The 19,592-nt window shown below is 49.2% G+C and overlaps 1 protein-coding gene across 1 annotated transcript; it reads left to right on the forward strand.

Moving 5' to 3' along the window:
- The first annotated feature begins 1,332 nt into the window (after window positions 1-1,332).
- Ocstamp (osteoclast stimulatory transmembrane protein) lies at window positions 1,333-10,924 on the forward strand. Its single transcript, XM_047536526.1, has 3 exons — window positions 1,333-1,440; window positions 3,566-4,568; window positions 8,359-10,924. Exons 1-3 carry the CDS (start codon window positions 1,397-1,399, stop codon window positions 8,791-8,793), a joined length of 1,482 nt encoding a protein of 493 aa, XP_047392482.1. The 5' UTR covers window positions 1,333-1,396; the 3' UTR covers window positions 8,794-10,924.
- Window positions 10,925-19,592: the final 8,668 nt, after the last annotated feature.

The raw sequence follows: 19,592 nt of genomic DNA on the forward strand, positions 1-19,592 counted from the left end.
GGACTTCCCAAGGTCACACAGCACAGTAACTGGCTCAGCTGGCATTTGAGTCCATGTCTGCTGCCTGCAGCCCAGGAAGCCTGCGGTTCAGCAGCAGAGCTACACCCCTGCCCCTGCAGCTGGACAGCTGTGAGCAGGCCTCACTGCTGCCTCCTGCTGGCTTCGCCCAAGCGCCTGATGGGTGGCTCTGTCCAGGAGTGTTTCACAAGTCTTCTTAATTGCTGTCTTTGAAACTTGGAGATGTTTACATAAAAGGAGGATGACTGGCATCTTTGGGAAAACTGGAAAATCTGCTAGTGCTGTGGGGCCTTGACCCTGGGCTGGAGCCGAGAGGTGCTGAGGAGCAGCTGCCTTTTCCAAAGGGGCCCACGCCGCACAGCTTGCCCCGTTCCCGGGAGACCTGCTTTGCGCACGAGCCTTCCTGGCCAGCCCTGCCGCCCCTGGCACCTCTATGTGCCCGCTGCAGGCTTCCTGGAGGAGCTCACGGCCCCGGGGGGTTCAGGCCTTCTGAGGGTCTGGCCACGGCCGTCTCAGTCAGCTCTGGAGTGACTGTGAGATGTCACTTTCCTTATCTGAGAGGCAGGTCACTCTTCTTTAGACCTAAGCGAGTGGCCCAGGGAATTCGTCCTTTTAAGGGAAACTGGCAGGCAGTCTGGAATACCACCTGGCTGTGTCCCCGATGGGTCCATCCCACGGGGCTTCAGGAGCGATCTCCTGGGGAGAAGGTCCTGTCGGCAGCAGGGTACAGAGATGCTGGGGGAGACGTCTCTACTCAGGTGGGAACTGGCTTTCAGAACAGCCTGAAAGTGACTGAGGCAGAAGGGACTTACGGGGAATTTACATTTATTGAGTGTCTTCTGTTTGTAATGCCGGATACACAGCGAGGTAACCACAGGTCTGAATCGTTCCCTCTGAGGCAGTAGGACAGTGGCTAGTCACAGACCTCTGGTCTTAGCAGGGATCCCACTGTCTCCTGTGGGTTCTCACCCCTCAAGAGTTAGGGACTAGGCCACCTTGGGGCAAAGACAAGGGGAACGAGGGACAGGGGAAAAGGGGAAGCAGAGCAGAGTTCTTTGTCGTGCACTACTGTGAATGAGCTGTATGGTTTATCTGAACCTCGGTTTCCTCCTCTGTAAAGTGGGGCAAAGTCTACCTTTCTTCGAGCAGAATTACAGCAATTTCTTGGAAAACATCTTTCTCTCCTCCCACACTTTCCACTGGCCCTGTCTACTGGGGGAGGATGAGATAGCTCACCCAACCCCCGGGAGGTGGGTCCAGGGCAGGGCAGGACAGGCAGCCAGGAGGGCTTAAAGGGGAGGAAAGCAGAAGCAACAGGGTTTCCCCGTGGCCTCTCCACCTGCCCCAGCCGCCAGAGACAGACTGCTATTCAGGGAACATGAGGCACCTCTGTGGAGCTGCTGAGCACCTCGTCGAGACTGGGTAGGTCTGGGGACTTTGGACAGTGAGGGTCACAGGTTCTCGCAATTTGTTGTGAGGAGTATGAGCCCAAATCTCAAGTTCTTCCATTCCCTGGCTGTGTGACCTCACATCTCCTCACCTCTCTGAGCCTCAGTTTTTCCATCTATAAAGTGGGAAGGACAATAATGTCTATGGAACTGTTGTGAGAATTGAATAAGAAACGCCTGCATAGGGCTTGGCTCGAGAGAGCACTTGGGTGGCAGCTGGCTTCCTTGTCACTTATAATTCCCAGCATGGTCTTGGTTCCCAATGTGACCTAGTACTGGTTTTTGTGTGATTATATGATCAGGTAGTGTTCTAACAGCTACCCTGTTCCAAATATTAGTGAGCAGTCGGAGTGGCTTCTAGTCCCAAATCCAAATGCCTTCAAAGGCCAGGATGGGAGTGAATAGGAGCAAGGCCCTGGGTGTTGCATGCCGTCCTGTACCTGGAAGAGTGGGGCACAGCCTGCAAGGGTGCATCCCCATCAAAGTGGCAGTGGGACCTCAGCTCTGGCCACCGGGTGCAAAGGCAGGAACCCCAACTCAGATGCTCTCATTTCTCAAGAGAAGCGAGAAATCCCGATTTCAACGTGAAACTTCCTATTTCCAGAAGAAGGCAGTTCACAAACACACATACGCGTGCACGCGCACACACACACACACACACACACACACACACGTCGTGGACCAAAACGAAGCAAATTCGCAACCTGGATTCAGCCCTTGGGACCCTAGGATGTGGCCTCTGCTCCAGTCCCCCAGGCTTCACGTGTCACAGTGTGTTCAAGTCCCCCAACCCCATTTCCTAAGGGAGCAGTCAGAGTACAGGACCTCCTCATGCCCTGCTCCTGCTGTTGGGGACATCCAACCTCCTTTCCCCACCTAAGAAATGACACGTCCTTCCACCCCAGCTCAAATAGCACTTCCTCCAGGAAGCCCTCCTGACTCTCCCAGGTAAACATGACCCTCCACCTTCTCCAGTGCAGACCCAGGCTTGCCATTCCTCAGAGTCCTTTTGCAGTGGACTTACACACTAACGTCGTGTTCACAGCTCCCTAGTTTAACTGTGAACACCCCCTGTGTGTGGCCAGTGACTTAATTCGTCTGGGTGCTCACAATGTGGACAACTGTATTTCACCTCTTCTTTGCTTTCAAGTGTCCATCACCTCCTCCAGCATCCTGTCGGCACTGCTGACCTTGACTCCTGCCAGCCTGAGCAAACAGGAGCAATCATGCCACACTCCGTGAGGATTTTTGAGCACCCATACAAATCTGATGTGATTCTAGGCACTTGGAACGTATCAGTGAAGGAAAGATATGAAGTCCCAGCCCTGGAGGAATTGACCCACTAATGATAGAGAATAGCTCATGTGGAGCTTATGATGTGACCAAAATGACCCTAGGAGGTACATACTTTTGTGGTACCATTCTACAGGTGAGAAAACTGAGGCACAGAGAGGTTAAGGAACAACACCACACAGCTGGTGAGAGGTGGGGTGGGATTTGAATCCCAACAGCCCAGAGATGGTGCCCTCAATCCTTGCTCTCCGTATTTCAGATGATATTTTTCACAGGTGCGCACACCTTGCCGTCTATTACCATCATTTACCCATTTCCTCTGCCTATCCACCAGCTAACTGGCCCACCTTCCTTGCCCCTAAATTGTAAAGGAGACGCCAAGGGCCACAAGGACTATGAACTCAAGTGAAACGGCTTCTGTCTCTGTCTCTGGTCGGCCCCCACCGCTCCTTGATTAGTCTCCCTTTGGCTGGGCTTCTTGCTCCCGGACTCATTCTCTGGCCAGCTGCCCTTCCAAGGCTGTGATTGCGGGCGCGGGCAGCCCAGACATTCACCCCTACATCCTCAGGAGCTGCGCAGAAGCTGGGCGTTTCCTGACAACTCCAGAGAGAACAAGTCTGGAAGGCTGTGATAGGTTCATCCTTATCACGTGGGTAGGGGTGGGTAACTCTGATTGGTCCATCTGGAAAGTGTGCCCGCCTCTGTAGAAAAAGGGTGGAGTCTGCTAGCCGGCCTTGGGATTGAGAGCAGGGACAGTGATAGACTCACCCGCCCCCTGATGGAGGGTCCTATTTCCTTGTGCGCAGGTGGAGGTTCTGGCAGTTGGGGATCCGCAAGACCCTTGACCCTCTGCAGGCTGCCTGGGATGTCTTCTCCCAGCCAGTCCCAGCCAGCTGTGGCCAGCTGCTGACCCAGCTCCTCCTATGTGCTTCCCTGGCTGTTGCTGCTGCAGAACTGGTTTGTCATTGGCTGGTCTCTTCGTGGCTTTATCCTTTGGGTCCCGCGGGCATCATAGCCACTGTCTGTGGACTCCTGGTCTTCCTGGGCCTGGGCCTGGCACCCCCACTCCGTTGCCTATTCACACTCAGCGTGCCCACTCTGGGCACGGAGCAGGGACGCCGGCTGCTCCTGTCCTACAGTACTGCCACCTTGGCCTTTGCCGTGGTGCCAAATGTCTTGGCCAACATGGGTGCAGCTGGCCAGGTGCTGAGGTGTGTCACCGAGGGCTCCCTGGAGAGTCTGCTCAACATGACTCGCCAGCTGCATGCCGCATCCAGGGCACTGGGCCCCACAGGCCGCAGGGGCAACCAGGGCCTGACATTTGAGACCCAGGGCAATGGCTCCGCCTTCCGGCTTCACATGCTCAAGGTCACTCAGGGAGTCCTGGAGGACTTCTCTGCCCTGGAGTGGCAGACCCGAGCAGCAGTACTGGGGACCCGGAGGGTGGCCACAGGGATGTTTGTGCTGGGTCTCCTGGTGGAATCTGCCTGGTACCTCCATCGATACCTGACTGACCTGCGGTTTGACAATATTTATGAGACACGGCAGCTGACCCAGCAACTGGTCCAGGCCCGAGCCACACACCTAGTGGCTCCTCCACCCACCTGGCTACTCCGAACGGCTCGACCAAAGCTGTCGCAGGAGGAGCTGCTGAGCTGTCTTCTAAGACTGGGGCTACTCGCCCTGCTTCTGGTGGCCACAACTGTGATAGTGGCCACAGACCACATGGCCTTCCTCCTGGCCCAGGCGGCAGTGGACTGGGCGCAGAAACTGCCTGCTGTGCCCGTAACGCTAATGGTCAAGTACGATGTAAGTGCCGGGAGGGGAGGAGGAGGCAGGTCAGTTCCGGGAGGGAGGGGGAGTCTTGTTGATCCCTGGACTTGCGGAGTTGGATGATGCCCAAGCCTGTAATTCCAGCTACCCGGGAGGCTGAGGCAGGAGGATCCCGAGCTCAAGGCCAGCCTGGACAACTTAGCAAGACCTGTCTCAAAATAAAAAGGCTGGGGATGTGGCTCGGTGGTAGAGCGTCCCAGGGTTCGGTCCCCAGTACTGGAAAAAAAAAAAAAAAAAAAAAAAAAAACAGGAAGAAACCACTTGACATGCAATTACACTTACTTGCCTGCAAATCATAGACCTTGGCTAAGCCGTGGGGCCTGAGCATCGGCAGATGAGCTCATCGGATCCCCACGTGAGATCTGGGAAGTGGTTCTATTCTCACCCGCTGGCGCGTAGGTGCAGATGCCAGGACCAGAAACCTTAAAATAACTTGCCCCTCCCAAAGTCACTCTTTTCACTTCCTGCATTTGTGAAAATTAGATCAATTCTTCTTACCCTACACGACTATCATGAGACTTAACATGTTAGAATGTCTCTAACAGTACTGTAGTGAGTTCCACACCACACAAAAGATGTTTAATAAATAGTAACTATTACTAATAGTTCATACCTGGATGGGAGTGTCCAGACCATCAGGCAGCCAGCATGACTCAGGGTCAATCCTGCTGGCTTCCTTATTTTGTCAATAAAGTTTTATTGGGGAGCATAGCCTTCCATCTGTTGGGTGTTATCCATGGTTGCTCTGCAAAGGCATAATTGAAAAGCTGCAGTACAGACCACAGGGCCGCAAAGCCAAAATAGTTACTATTTTAATAACAATGTATAAAATATTTTCTATTTCCTTACTGTTGGATATACTTACTATTGAATCAAGATTTGTGGTTTCCAATCTTTTCTTTGTATTTTTTAAAATTTTCATATATATATTTATTTTTGTACTAGGGATTGAACCCAGGGGTGCTTTGCCACTGAGCCACATCCCCAGTTCTTTTTTAATGTTTTATTTTGAGACAGGGTCTTGCTGAGTTGCTGAGGGCCTCTCTAAGTTGCTGAGGTTGACTTTGAACTTGCAGTCCTTCTGCTGAGCCGCTGGAATTACAGGCATGTGCTATGCTGGAATTACAGGCATGTGCACCCAGCTTGTATTTTTTATTTTTAATAGTGAGATCACACACAAAAGCCACTGCATAAAACACACCCAAATGTCAGACTCTAAGCTAATAATGGTAATAGTTTGTATTTATCAAATATTTATACACTATAAAATTATGCTAATTTTAAATTATATAATATGCCACTATAAAATTATTTTTCAAACTGCAAGAAATCAATTTAGGTAATCATGATCTAAGTTGTATTTTTTTAAATAAAATAGACTAGAAAATTACCAGAGTATATTGCAGGTGATAAGGATTTATATTGTTTTGTGAAACGTTTAATCAATTATAGTATAATCTGTGCTTGGAAGATGCTGTAAACTGCATTTCCTACCATAGGTCATAGGAAAGAAAACAGGCAATGGTCTAAGTGAGTTCTGTGATTACTTAGATTTCATTCATTGTATCTAAGATGTTATCAATTCCAGGTCACACTCTTGTTTTTCATATCAAAAGAGAGGAAATGCTATCAATTAAACCTTGACACAATGCTTTCTTTTCACTTAGAATCTCAATTATATTCATGCAAAATAGTTCACTTATACATAACAAAGATTTATTTGGTCATCTCTTTTTCACGTACACATAAAAGAAAAATGGAAAGTAATTTGTTGGTTTTCCTAAGATGTCCTTCCACCCAAGTCCAAATCTTCTGCATGACCCTGGCCAAGTCACCAAGTATCCCAGGCTTCTCCCCAACATCTCTGTGTCTTCGGAAGCCTGGGTCATGCCCCACCATTGTCTCCAGCATGGTTTCCCGAGCCTGGGCTGTCTGCTCCGCCAGGGTTGACGCTGGTGGGCTCTGGTCCTCTGGGGAAGCACAGGCTTCTGCATCTCTCATCTCTTCCCAGGCCTTTGGAGTTTCTCCTACTGTCATTGAATGCTTTGGGGGGGTGTCAGGCCATCTGCACACAGCTCGCGACTCATTCTTACTGAGCTCTATCGACTTGCACAGACCTCCTTTCTGTGGGTTGTTGCTTGGCAAGAAAATATGGGTTAAAGTTCATCCCTCACCACATTCGTGGCTTGCTGCTCGGTCCTTCATTTCAGTGGACATAAATATTCACTTATTTATTTATCTATTTATTTATTGTTCTTTTCAGACATACACAACAGTAGAGTGTATTTTGACATATTATACGTACATGGAGTATAACTTATTCTAATTAGGACCCCGGCCTTGTGCGTACACGGGGTGGAGTTTCACTGGCTGTGTATACACATGTGAACATAGGAAAGTTATACCCAACCATTCACTTCTGAAGCAGAATTTCTTTTGGAGACATTTTGAAATGGCAATCAAACTCTACACAGACCTACAATGCACATCACTTACTGAAACCATGGCGTAGGCAATCAGACTAAGTGGATACCGGTACGCAAAATTTGACCTGCTGTGGCTGCTGAGAACCATTACCACCAGTCAGGTTGATTTTAAGACAGTTTGATTTCAAAGACTTTAAGAAATTTTAGAAAACTGCCAGGCGCAGTGACGCACATCTGTAATCCCAGCAGCTCAGGCGGCTGAGGCAGGAGGATCGCGAGTTCAAAGCCAGTCTCAGCAACTTAGTGAGGTACTAAGCAACTCAGCGAGGCCCTGTCTCTAAATAAAATACGAAATAGGGCTGGGGATGTGGCTCGGTGGTCGGGTGCCCCTGAGTTCAATCCTCGGTACCCCAACACAAAAAGTAAAAAAAAAAAAATGCATCTCAGAACTGATGAAATACTTGGCAATTCTTTAATTGCCACCATGATCCTGTGAGACAGGAATTATCATCATCACCCACATTTACAGAGAAGGATACCAAGGCTCAGAGAGATGGGAACTTCCTTACTCTCATGGGCCCCTTCCACCATGAAAAAATATTTAAAAAAAATAAAGGGGTGCATTGGTATAAAGGCAAATACATTATATATCGAAAAATAATGTTTCACTTAAAAGTTCATTTTTTTCTTGTAACTTTAAGCAAAATGAAAACATTTTCATGAGCCCCTAAAAATACTGCAGTGCGAGGCCCCCACACCCTGCCTGCTAAGCCCCCTGGGGAGGTTCTCTCTGAGAGACCCAGCAGCCAACCCAAGCAGTCTGCTTCAAGCTCCAGGGGTTCACCTTTGGCTGCTGGCCTCGTCCCTCCTGCCTCCGACACACCTGTGGACATGCTCATGAGCAGGACACTGGGGCCCCCTTGGCTGGGACTGGCCCTGAGTTGGCCGCACTGCCCCATCAGTGGTTTGGGGTTCCCCATCTCCTAAATGAGGCTCCTGTTGGCCTCCACCTCGTGGGATCACACACACTTGATGAGATGGTACCTCAGAAGTGTTCAGGGAGGGCTTAGCCAAGGGCGAATGGTTCTCGCTAAAGCATCCTGCTGAAAGACAGCAATAACAACCGCTCCCGAAGACGCTTTTACCTGGCAGAGTCCTGTTGTCGGCCTCAGTTACCTTTGGCCCTTGGGAAGCCAGGAAGTGGGGGTTACTTCTGCACTCATTTTGCAGATGAGCGCAGGGAACATTGGATCGTCTGTCCCTGCGAACCTCCGCAGAGGCGGGGACAGGCTGTGCCCAGAGAGACCTCGGTTGGCTATGCCTCTTCTTCCCTTCTGCAGGCGACGTACACCGTCCTGGACTTTATTCCCTTCCTCTTCAACCAGCCACCTGTGGAGAGCCCCTTCCTCTCTTCCCGCCAGGACTTCCACTGGGAGCTACGCTTCACGTCGCCCGGCTGCCCGCTGCAGCCCGCCCAGCGCCCCCACGCCGCTGCTGCGCTGGCCGCTGGGAGCCTGCAGCTGCTGGCCTGCTCCACGGTGCTGCTGGAGACCTACGCCCGGCGCCTGCGACACGCCATCGCCGCCTCCTTCTTCCCTGAGCAGGAGGCAAGGAGGATCCGCCACCTGCATGCCCGGCTCTGGCGTAGGTACCACCGGCACCAAAGCCAGCAGCCGCCCTCCGGGCCTCCTCCCTCTCCCCACCTCATGGACGGAACGCTGGACCCTTTGAAGAGCCAGGGGGCGTGTGTCAGAGGAGCAGGAGGCCTGGAGTAGCACAGAGCTGAGTATGTTCCTGGGCCCTCGTGCTGCCTCCCTGTGTGACCTCTCTGAGCCTCGGCTTCTACCTCTGCATAATGACAATTGTTGTGACCTACTTTCTACGTGGAAATGTGCAGGGAAATATTGAGCATGAAAGATGACTAGCCAAGGGCTGCACAGGAGAAGTGAGGAAGCAGGAGACGCTCAGGTTCTTCCAGACCGTGGAGGCCGGCCAAGGGTATCCTCTGCATCCAATGCTTTACCTGTCGGGTGGAGACTGTGCACCCTAAATTTATCTGAATGCTCCAGGGTCAACTTATTTATAAGCCTCTGACACCTCTGAACTTATTTTTAATAATCTAATATTTTGATTTTATAAATGAATGTATTTATTAAATCTTAGATTAAATGTTATTCCTCTACTGCCAGTTCCTTCAGGAGTTTCCCAACCAGGATGCCAGGTTCAATTCAATTTGAATGTCACACAAACAACACATTTGTTTAGTATGATCCCTGGGTATGCCCCTGGTCCCTGGGTATGGCCCTGACGCACTGTGTGACCTTGAGTTTCCCATTGTCCACACACACACATGCACACAAGCTCACAAAATTATAGTACAATTACATAGTATTCTTGATTGGCTTTTATTTGAGATATTAGAATCAGGCAACATCACATTCCAGAATAAGTGCTCTGAAGGATTGGAAAAAGAAGGTAGGTTTAAAAGACAGAAAAGGACTGGAAAAAGAAAGAACAAAGAATAAGAAGCAGATTGGCCCATAAATCCTATATAAGTGTTATCAAACACCTGAGTTGACTTTTCCCTCAAAAGGGACATGAAAAAAATAAAATAGGCATCTTACAATCTCTTCATCGTCACCTGCTTGCCACATCAATTTCTTGGCCTTTCTTCGTGCAGAATCTGAGTTATGGGTAATGAAGATCTATGAAACTCTGAGTTGATCTAAATTTTAAGAACAGGAATGTGGGCCAATTTGAATGCCTGACCACTGGAAGGTTAATTATAGGTAAAAGAAATTCATGTAGATATCTTAAGCCAGGGAGGATTTAATACAGGAAATTTGGTCCTTACGGGGCTGGAGGAGGGGACCCCAGATCTGACTCACCAGGACACTCACCTCTGCCATTCTCAGAAAGGTAAGAAATGAGGAAGCCAGAGCTCAGAAAGCTGGCCCAAGTGCACTCTCTTGGTTAAGTCCACACGTGAGGGAGACAAAGAACCACACTGCACATGGAAGGTCTGTCCTGCAAAATGCGAAAATCCTGGGACTCCAGCAAAACCCATGCCCAGGCACCGAGCTCTGCTCATACAGCCCACCCACAGCTCTGGCCTGGCTGCTGCATTGCGTGCCTCAAGGGCTCATGCCCTCCGCACACACTCCACATGAGTGACACTCCCCAACTGATGTGCAGGACGCCTCACATCACAGGACGCCTGGCTCTCAGGATGCCACTCCCCAGCAGAAATAAGAGCAGCAGAAATTAAGCCTCTGCTTCCTTCCAGTTTCCATAGGTCACATGGTTACATCTAATTGATGGACCCTAAATGACACTGGAGCCCTAGCTATAAGGGAGTTGGGGAAGTGTGCTTTTTATTTTCCAATCCCAATAATTTGGGAAGATCTACTTAGATAATAACCTTTGAAACATTTTTGACCACCCCTCAAAATATCTTTTCCTTTGCAAACCACCCCGCATGAAATAAGTTTAATTAAAGACAGTTGTTCTTTTTTCTTAATTCTTAAATTTTTAGTGGTGTGTTATAATTATACATAATAGTAGGATGTATTGTGCTGTATTCAGACATGCGCTTGACAGTTTGTTCAATCTCTCCTTCGTTGTGCAATGCGGTCTGCTATTTTCTCTCTTTTCAATCCTGTCCTATTTTAAACTATTCCATTTAATCATATATTACTCTATTCTGTTCTTATCTTAGTCTACTTTTTAAAATTATGGGTAAAGACTCACTAAATTGCAAGCCCTGTTGAGAAGGAGGGTGGACCGTGCATCAAGCTGGCCCTGTAGATGGGTCCGTGGACATGAGGGACAGCAGCAGAGACAGCAAGAAAGAGGCTTGGTGACCGAGCTGCCTGGGGTGTTCAGTGCGGTGACACAGAGATGGGGAGAGAGGAGTTTGAACTGTGGTTTTTTAAAACCTTAGGATTTTCTTGAGAAACTCCAGTAAAAATAAAATGGACTTCCTTCTGTTGTGTTGTTGCCAAATGAACCCAGCTGACAGGGCTCACTTGTGGTCCCAGGAGAGGGATGCAGGTCGGGCTTCTTCCGGAGCTTTCCAGCCTGGCCTCTTTACCCAAGCTGACCTCTGGAGGCACACCTAGGTGGTGGGGTTCTCAGCCGCTTGCACCCCACCCCCCACTCCCGGGTATTTTTAGGCTGTGAGTCACCACCTGCCGGGACTGGAGCCACACTCTGGCCACGGTCCTCCCACTCCCAAAGGCTGTGCTGCTGTCACAGGGCCCCCACGCCTCCCCATCCTCACCAAGGCTGCCTTCCACATGGCTGCCCCGTTGTTTAGGTGGGGACTCAGCCACATGTTGTTAACTGCACAAACACATCAATCCTTCTCCTTATAAAAACCAGAGCATTACAAGTAATAAGAGCCAGCATGTGTCGGTGCTTACGGTGTGCTGGGAGTGCACTAGAACGCGCTTAAAAACTGATTCTAGGAAGAAGGAAAGAGAGAGAGGGGAAGGGAGGGAGGAAGGAAGGAAAGAGAAGAGAAGGGAGGAAGGAAAGAAGGTAGGTAGGTAGGGAGGGAGGGAGGGAGGGAGGAAGGAAAGGGAAGAGAAGAGAAGGGAGGAAGGAAAGAAGGTAGGGAGAGGAAGGAAGGAAGGAAGGAAGGAAGGAGGGAGGGAGGGAGGAAGGAAGGAAAGAGAAGAGAAGGGAGGAAGGAAAGAAGGTAGGTAGGTAGGGAGGGAGGGAGGGAGGAAGGAAAGGGAAGAGAAGAGAAGGGAGGAAGGAAAGAAGGTAGGGAGAGGAAGGAAGGAAGGAAGGAAGGAAGGAAGGAAGGGAGGAAGGAAAGGGAAGAAAGGAAGGAAGGAAGGAAGGAGGGAGGGAGGGAGGGAGGGAGGGAGGGAGGGAGGAAAGGGAAGAGAAGAGAAGGGAGGAAGGAAAGAAGGTAGGTAGGGAGGGAGGGAGGGAGGAAGGAAGGAAAGGGAAGAGAAGAGAAGGGAGGAAGGAAAGAAGGTAGGGAGAGGAAGGAAGGAAGGAAGGAAGGAAGGAAGGAAAGGGAAGAAAGGAAGGAAGGAAAGAAGGGAGGGAGGGAGGGAGGAAAGAAGGAAGGAAGGAAGGAAGGAAGGAAGGAGGGAGGGAGGGAGGAAGGAAAAGGAAGAAAAGAGAAGGGAGGAAGGAAAGAAGGTAGAGAGGGAGAGAGGAAGGAAGGAAGGAAGGAGGAAGGAAAGAGAAGGAAGGGAGGAAGGAAGGAAGGAAGGAAGGAAGGAAGGAAGGAAGGAGGGAGGGAGGGAGGGAGGGAGGAAGGAAGGAAAGAGAAGAGAAGGGAGGAAGGAAAGAAGGTAGGGAGAGAGAGAGGAAGAAAGGAAGGGAGGGAGGAAGGAAGGAAGGAAGGAGGGAGGGAGGGAGGGAGGGAGGAAGGAAGGAAGGAAGGAAGGAGGGAGGGAGGGAGGGAGGGAGGAAGGAAGGAAAGAGAAGAGAAGAGAAGGGAGGAAGGAAAGAAGGTAGGTAGGTAGGGAGGGAGGGAGGGAGGAAGGAAGGAAAGGGAAGAGAAGAGAAGGGAGGAAGGAAAGAAGGTAGGGAGAGAGAGAGGAAGGAAGGGAGGGAGGAAGGAAGGAAGGAAGGAAGGAAGGAAGGAAGGAAGGAAGGAAGGAAGAAGGGAGGGAGGGAGAGAGGAAGGAAGGAAGGAAGGAAGGAAGGAAGGAAGGAAGGAAGGAAGGAAGGAAGGAAGGAAGGAAGGGAAGAAAGGAAGGAAGGAAAGAAGGGAGGGAGGGAGGGAGAGAGGAAAGAAGGAAGGAAGGAAGGAAGGAGGGAGGGAGGGAGGGAGGAAGGAAAGGGAAGAAAAGAGAAGGGAGGAAGGAAAGAAGGTAGGGAGGGAGAGAGGAAGGAAGGAAGGAAGGAAGGGAGGAAGGAAGGAAGGAGGGAGAAGGAAGGAAAGAAGGGAGGGAGGGAGAGAGGAAGGAAGGAAGGAAGGGAGAGAGGGAGGGAGGAAGGAAGGAAGGAAGGAAAGAGAAAGAAAGAAAGAGCCCTCGTTTGCAGCATGTGCTGGATCCCCCACCACCCCTGCCCACCAGGGCTGTGGCGCACCACAGACATTCCTGACCTGGAGCGGGGTAGAGATGCCCAACGTGCCAAAGCTCTGCTAAAACCTGTGCGCCCAAAAGTGTCCGAGATGCTTGGTATTATTATCATAATATCCTCCTTTCAGAGGTGAGGAAGTTGAGATTCAAGGAGACTGAGCACTTTGCCCAACGTCACACAGCCCACAAGCTCAGAGACAGGCTTTAACCCAGGCAGCCTGTCTGCCAGAATCCACGTGTTGACTAACCTTTCCGATAAGGGCAATGCCCCTGTTAGCCTCCTTCATCTCCCCAGGGAACCACTGTTATCTGTAGCGTGGGGACCTTTCAGATATTGTTCATTGAGCCTTAGTGACATGCTACCTCCACGTACAGTTCTACAACTTAGGTTTTCACTGTAAAATAGGTCTTAGCCTTTTTCACATTCTGTTTTGTCACCGAAGAGCATGGATATGTCATTAGTTATTTAGCAGTTTTACCTGGCTGGGAGGTGGTGAGAGGGGTCCAGGTTTGACTCTTGTACATGATGCTGTAATAGACATCTTGCCCGTGCCTCCTGGATCACATCAGAAGCTCTCCATAGAAGACAGGCAGAACTTCCCAAATTACAGGGGTTATGGGCCAAACTGTATGTGCCTTGACCAGACAAACTCCATTTCACCCTGAGACTCCATTTCATATAAAAAATGCTGGGGCTGGGTTGTGGCTCAGCGGTAGAGCGCTCGCCTAACACATATGAGGCACTGGGCTCGATTTTCAGCACCACACAAAAAATAAATAATGATACCATGTCCATCTGCAACTGAAAATATTTTTTTAAATGCTTCTCCTATGAGAAAACCCCGCCTCTGCCACCTCCTGCTAAGCACACCCTGTTTGGCAACACTGTGGTGGTTAAAAATGTTTCTGCTATTCTTATACAATGTACTATTAAGAAATACATTTATAAGATGTTCTCTTTTAGTTCCCATGTTTCTTGGGCAGTGTACCCTGAACTGAGTCATTCTGACCCACTTCCTATGGTTTTGATTTACTGGTAGTTTGCTGTTTGGGGCTATAGAAGAGATACCATACCTTCTGCAAGAGGTCAAGGTGTGCAGAGGCAACCTGGTCGCTGTCCCTTGACTCTCCACCCCCCTGGTGAATACAGTTTCACGTCCTGCTTCAAGACTGACACTGTGATTTACTTCAAACGCACCACAACACAGGGGTGGCTTCTGAGCTTTCGGATCGCAGGTGTATGTTAGCTGGTGCGGCAGACAGACGTGTAAGGTGGCCCTGGTAGTCCCCACTGCCTAGAACTCATACCCTGTGTGATCTCCTGCTCTGTTGAACATGAGCAGACCTGGTCCTGGTTCTGGCTAATCAAATATGGCAAAAGGGATGGTATGTCACTTCTGTGACTAGGTTAAATAAAATCGTCATGTCCATCACGCTCCCTCTTGCTTTCTTGTGTGACATTCCAGGTGGAGGGAATGCACACAGTGAGACCCACAGAGGGACGTCCTCTGTCGCACCACCTGCCCAGCACCCCACAGTTCGGCAGCCTGTAGCCTCCAAACCCTGCAGTTTTGCAGAGGCTCCATCCTGTCGGCACGATGGATTGCTAACTCCGTCTCTGGCCTCACTCTCCTCGCTGGAGGATGAGTTCCAAGCTCCTAACCAGCCTTGCTCTTTCCAACGACACTACCATCGCCCAGGAAATTCCAGAGGATTTGAGAGCTGTGTCAGGAACCGTGGTCTAGGACCCATCACTGGAACAAAAGATTCTCCCAGCACCATGATCTACAAGGGTCTCAGCGCTCTAAGTCAGGACCTGGGAGCAGAGACATACATATCCTATAACTTCACACACACTATGTATCTTCCTCCTAGGGACTTCCGGTCAGCCCTGTGCTTGGGACAGAAAGAAAATGCCTTCAGGTGCAGATCATCTAGAAGAGCTGACAGCAGGGTCCCCACCGCCTGCGTGGGAACTAGAAGTGCCAAGTCGAGGCAGGTGAGGCTCCCCAGCGTCTTCCCCACCAGTGTTCTGGAAAGAACATAAGGTTGGTCATAGGACATTCTGTGCTTATGTCCAGGTCCCCACTTACTAGTCAGATGACATTGAACAAATCACTGTCTCCCAGAGCCCCATGCTCATGGAGATAACAGAGCTTCCCCTCTGTCCACGTGAGGGACAGTGTGGAGAGCATCTCTCCAGCCCTCACACCCGCGCGGCTTCCGCGACCACTGACTCGTTGACTCAGCAGGCATTTCTTGAGCGCCACCTATGCATCAAGCCCTGCGCTAGAATCTGTGATACACACGCTCCTTAGGGGGCCACCTTCTAGAAAAGGATTGGCAGCAAACACATCAGAAAATAAATGAGATGAGGCTGGGGTTGTGGCTCGGGGGTAGAGCACTTGCCTAGCACATGAGAAGCCCTGGGTTCGATCCTCAGCACCACCTAAAAGTAAATCAATAAAGTACAGGTACTGTGTCCATCTACGACTAAAAAATATTAAAAAAAATAAATAAAGGAGATGGCTGCATGTGGGGGGTGCCACCAAGGGACCCTGAGCAGCCTCAGGTGGGGAAGGACCAGCAAAGAGCTCTCTGAGGAGAGGGGATGTCATGTGGATGGAGACCTGAAAGATGAGCAGGGGACAGCAAGGCAGAGAAAACAGAGCAGAAAACAGAGCACAAAGGCACCAAGCTGGGGACAACACTGATGTTCCCAAAGGGCTGAAGAGAGGACAGATGTAGGTAGACAGCTGTCTAAGCCCTGACTCCTCTCAGGAGCCCCTGCGCAGCCTACCTGCTGGGTGTCAGGCAGAGGAAGCTGAAGGCTGATCGACCCTGCTGCCGATCCCCCACTTAGCTTCAGCATCTTCTCACTCTCCATCTAGGGACAGCGAACGTGGGGCGGGACCCCCTGTCTGGGGCCACCTGCTTCCCCCTGCTTTCTCAATAGCTCTCTGGGGTAGGCTCAGGTTGTTCTTGTGCCCATTTTATAGATGAGAAGCCTGTAGTTCAGAGAGGATTATGTGACTTACCCAGAGTCAGAGTGGTGAAGTTAACTTCTCTTCTACCCACGGAAGGCCCCCAGACTTTCGAAGAAGTAAGATGGGTCAGGGGTCCTCATTTCCCTTGTCTGAGTGGGAGCGCTAGCCCTGGGGTCCCCAGCTGGAGACCTTGAGGTGACCAAGGAGTTGGAAATGCAGCCACATCAGGCGCCCTCTGCTGGCTGCCATAGAACCTTCCTAGGGACAGGAACCAAGAAGGAAGGGGATCAGGTGAGGAGAGGACCAGGTCCCTGCAGCCCCACCTGGCTCTCCACCTGCAAATGGGCTCTTGGGCTGGGTTCCCGTCCCCATGCCAGCATTTGCTGCTGCAGTAACAATCTCAGGAAGTCCCTCAGCTGCTCTGGGCCTCTGCTTTTCCCCAGTGTGACCTAGGGCTGCAGAGTCAGTCCAGGGGGACACGGGGATACTGAGCATTGGAATGGAATAGCAAAGAACGGCTCTTATTTATTGGCACATTTTCTAGGTATGTTTATAAGCTTTATTGAAACACAATTCACGTACAGTGTAATCCGCCCACCGCGAGTGCAAAGTTGGATCCTTTTCAGTCAGGAGCGGGGTGGGCAGCCAGGACCACGTTCCAACGCTCAGGCCAAAACGCACACATCACCCTGGGGAGCACCTTGGTTTCTGCCTCACATCTCCACTCGCACTCGCAGCCCAAGCAATCACTCTAGAGATGTGCTTTTCTGGACGTTTCCTATCAGTGAAATCATACAATAGGTGAAGTTTTGTGTCTAGAGTCTTGCACCGTATTTTCGAGATTTCTTCCTCAGGGCCCGGAGCAGTGCCTGGTGCTTTTCAGGGCTGAGCATGCTCCACTGGGTGGACACACCACAATTTGTTCAGCTTGCCACTGATTGTTGGACATTTAAACTGTGTTCACTTGGGGACTATTGTGAATAAAGCTATGTGAATATCCGGAAAAAGGCTTGGAGTGACTTGGGTTTTCATTTCTTTGGGGTAAACCAGGAGTGGTATGGGAGACGTACGTTTAACTTTTTTGTTTTTATTTTATTTATTTATTTATTTATTTATTTATTTATTTATTTATTTATTTACTTTTGTACCAGGGACTGAAGCCAGGGGTGCTCAAGCACCGAGCCACATCTTCAACCTTAAAAATAAAATTTAATATTTTGAGACAGGGTCTTGCTTAGTGGCTCCGGGCCTCACTAAATTACTGAGGCTGGCCTCGCTCTTGTGATCCTCCTGCCTCAGCCGCCTGAGCAGCTGGAATTACAGGTGTGCGCACTGCACCTGATATATGTTTAACTTTTTAAGACACTGCCAAACTGTTTTCCCGAGGGGCTGTTGCATTTTACATGAGCACCAGCAGACTGCAATTAAGATTTAAAACAACAACAACAACAAAAAAACCCCAAAGTTGTTCTGCAGCTTTGCCAATGCTTGGTGAGATCAGTCTTTTGGACTACTGCCATTCTACACGATGTTTTGATTTGCATTTGTGACAAATAATATAAGCATCTTTTCATGTGCTTGGTAGCTCTTTGGTGAGATGTATACTTGAATATTTGCCCAAATTCTATTGGGTTGTTGGTCTTATTTTTGAGTCATGTATTATCTACATATTCTTGATACAAGTCCTTCATGAGATATATAATTTGCAAATATTTTCCCCTAGTCTGTGGCTTATCGTTTTGATTTCTTAGTGGTGTCTTTCAAAGAGCAGAAGTTTTTTTTAACGTAACAGAAGTCCAGTCTATTATTTTTTTCCTATTTTAGATTGCTCCTTTGGTGCATAGCTAAGAAATCTTTGCCTAAGCCAAGGGCATGAAGATTTTCTTCTGTAAGTCTTCTAATCTTAGCTCATATTTCATGCTTCATTTTGAGTTAACTTGCATATGGTAGAATAAGAGTCTAAGTTTTGTTTGTTTGTTTGCTTGTTTTTGCCCGTGACTGCCTGATTCTCAAACACAGCTTTATGAAAGGACCTCATTAAGTTGCCTTTGCAGATTTGATTCAAGTCAATTAGCCATAAACATGAGGATTTCGTTCTGTACTCTATTCTATTCCATTGATAGAGTTCTCTGTCCCTCAGTCCAGACCACATGTAATGATCGCTGTGGATTTATTTTAAGCACTTTTATTATCAGTAGGAACACAAGTTACTCTGTTTCTCTGAGCCTCACTTCTTGTCTTAGGAATGGAAATAACAACAGTTTCTACCACTCAGACTTGTCACATAGTACTAAGTTACTCCGTGGGAACAAATAGTTATTATCTCTCCCACTTGGTAAGTGAGGAAGTTGAGCCAAGGTACAGGAAGTGGCCTTTGCCTCCCTCTTTTGCTTCACACCAGCTGAACGCCCCTCTTGACGAGGCTGAGACCACCTCCCACGCTCACCTTCCCAGGGCCCCTTGCGGCTGGGCATAGACACCTCACGTGGGCACCCCATCAGAAGCACACAATATCACTTCAGAGGCTGCAGAGCAAACATTCTGGCCTTTCAAGCATGCATTCCACAGCCCTTTGCAGAGACCCTGGAATTGGCCAGACTCTGTGCTAAGTTCTTTGCCAGCATTCCAAGCAGAAGACAGACAGCTCTTGCTGGTGGAATCTGTTATTATTCTCACCACACCCACCTCACTGTCCTGCTACAGAGCAGGAAGAGATTGAGAATATTATTACACTTTCATTTATTATTTTTGAAATTTTCAAGCATATACTGAAAAAGATAAAGGAAATAGAATAAACTATAACAAACCTGATATAATCATTGCTGACTCACACAGTCATTTCAAGATAAAAACATTTATTTTTAAACTGCCCATTTCCAACAATAGGTTTAAATTAAATTGGTTGTTTTTGTAATATAAAGCCAATACTCGGCCTCCCAACCACCTGTCAATTTGTGCTCTGCCCGCCTCTTACTTTATAGGAATTTCCGGCCTCCCAACCACCTGTCAATCTGCCGCTCTGCCCGCCTCTTACCTTACAGGAATTTCCAGCTTGCTGCCGCCATTTTCCTGCTTCCCACATTATGTCCTAACATAGCTAGATAGCTATTGGTTCACCAGTCAGCTTGCAAGTATTCTCCTTCGCTATTGGTTCCTTCCAGCCCATGAGATTCCAATATCTGGGAGAAGCTACAAGCCATCTCTTTTTTCCTTTCTTTTCACCCTGAGCAGACGTGTTAGTTGTCCGCATAATAAAGTCTCTTGCGTGAGACCTCGTGTCTGTGGTGCATTTTTCTGGGAGCTATTGGCGAGCCAACCGAGCAGGCAGCAGTTCAGCGGGATTGCGCAGCGGCAGCTATCGCAGTGGGTCCCAAGCTGCCTTACAGTTTTGAACTCAGTGCAGTGAGTAGATATAACAGAAAAATATTCATGAACTAGATCCATATTATCATCATGGATGATTTCACAAATTATGTTTTTGAAATAAGTTTTTTTTTTTCAAAATACAGACCATATGATTCCATGGGCAGAAAG

The sequence above is a fragment of the Sciurus carolinensis genome, chromosome 2 (assembly GCF_902686445.1).
Source record: "Sciurus carolinensis chromosome 2, mSciCar1.2, whole genome shotgun sequence".
In the NCBI taxonomy this organism is placed as follows: Eukaryota; Metazoa; Chordata; class Mammalia; order Rodentia; family Sciuridae; genus Sciurus; species Sciurus carolinensis.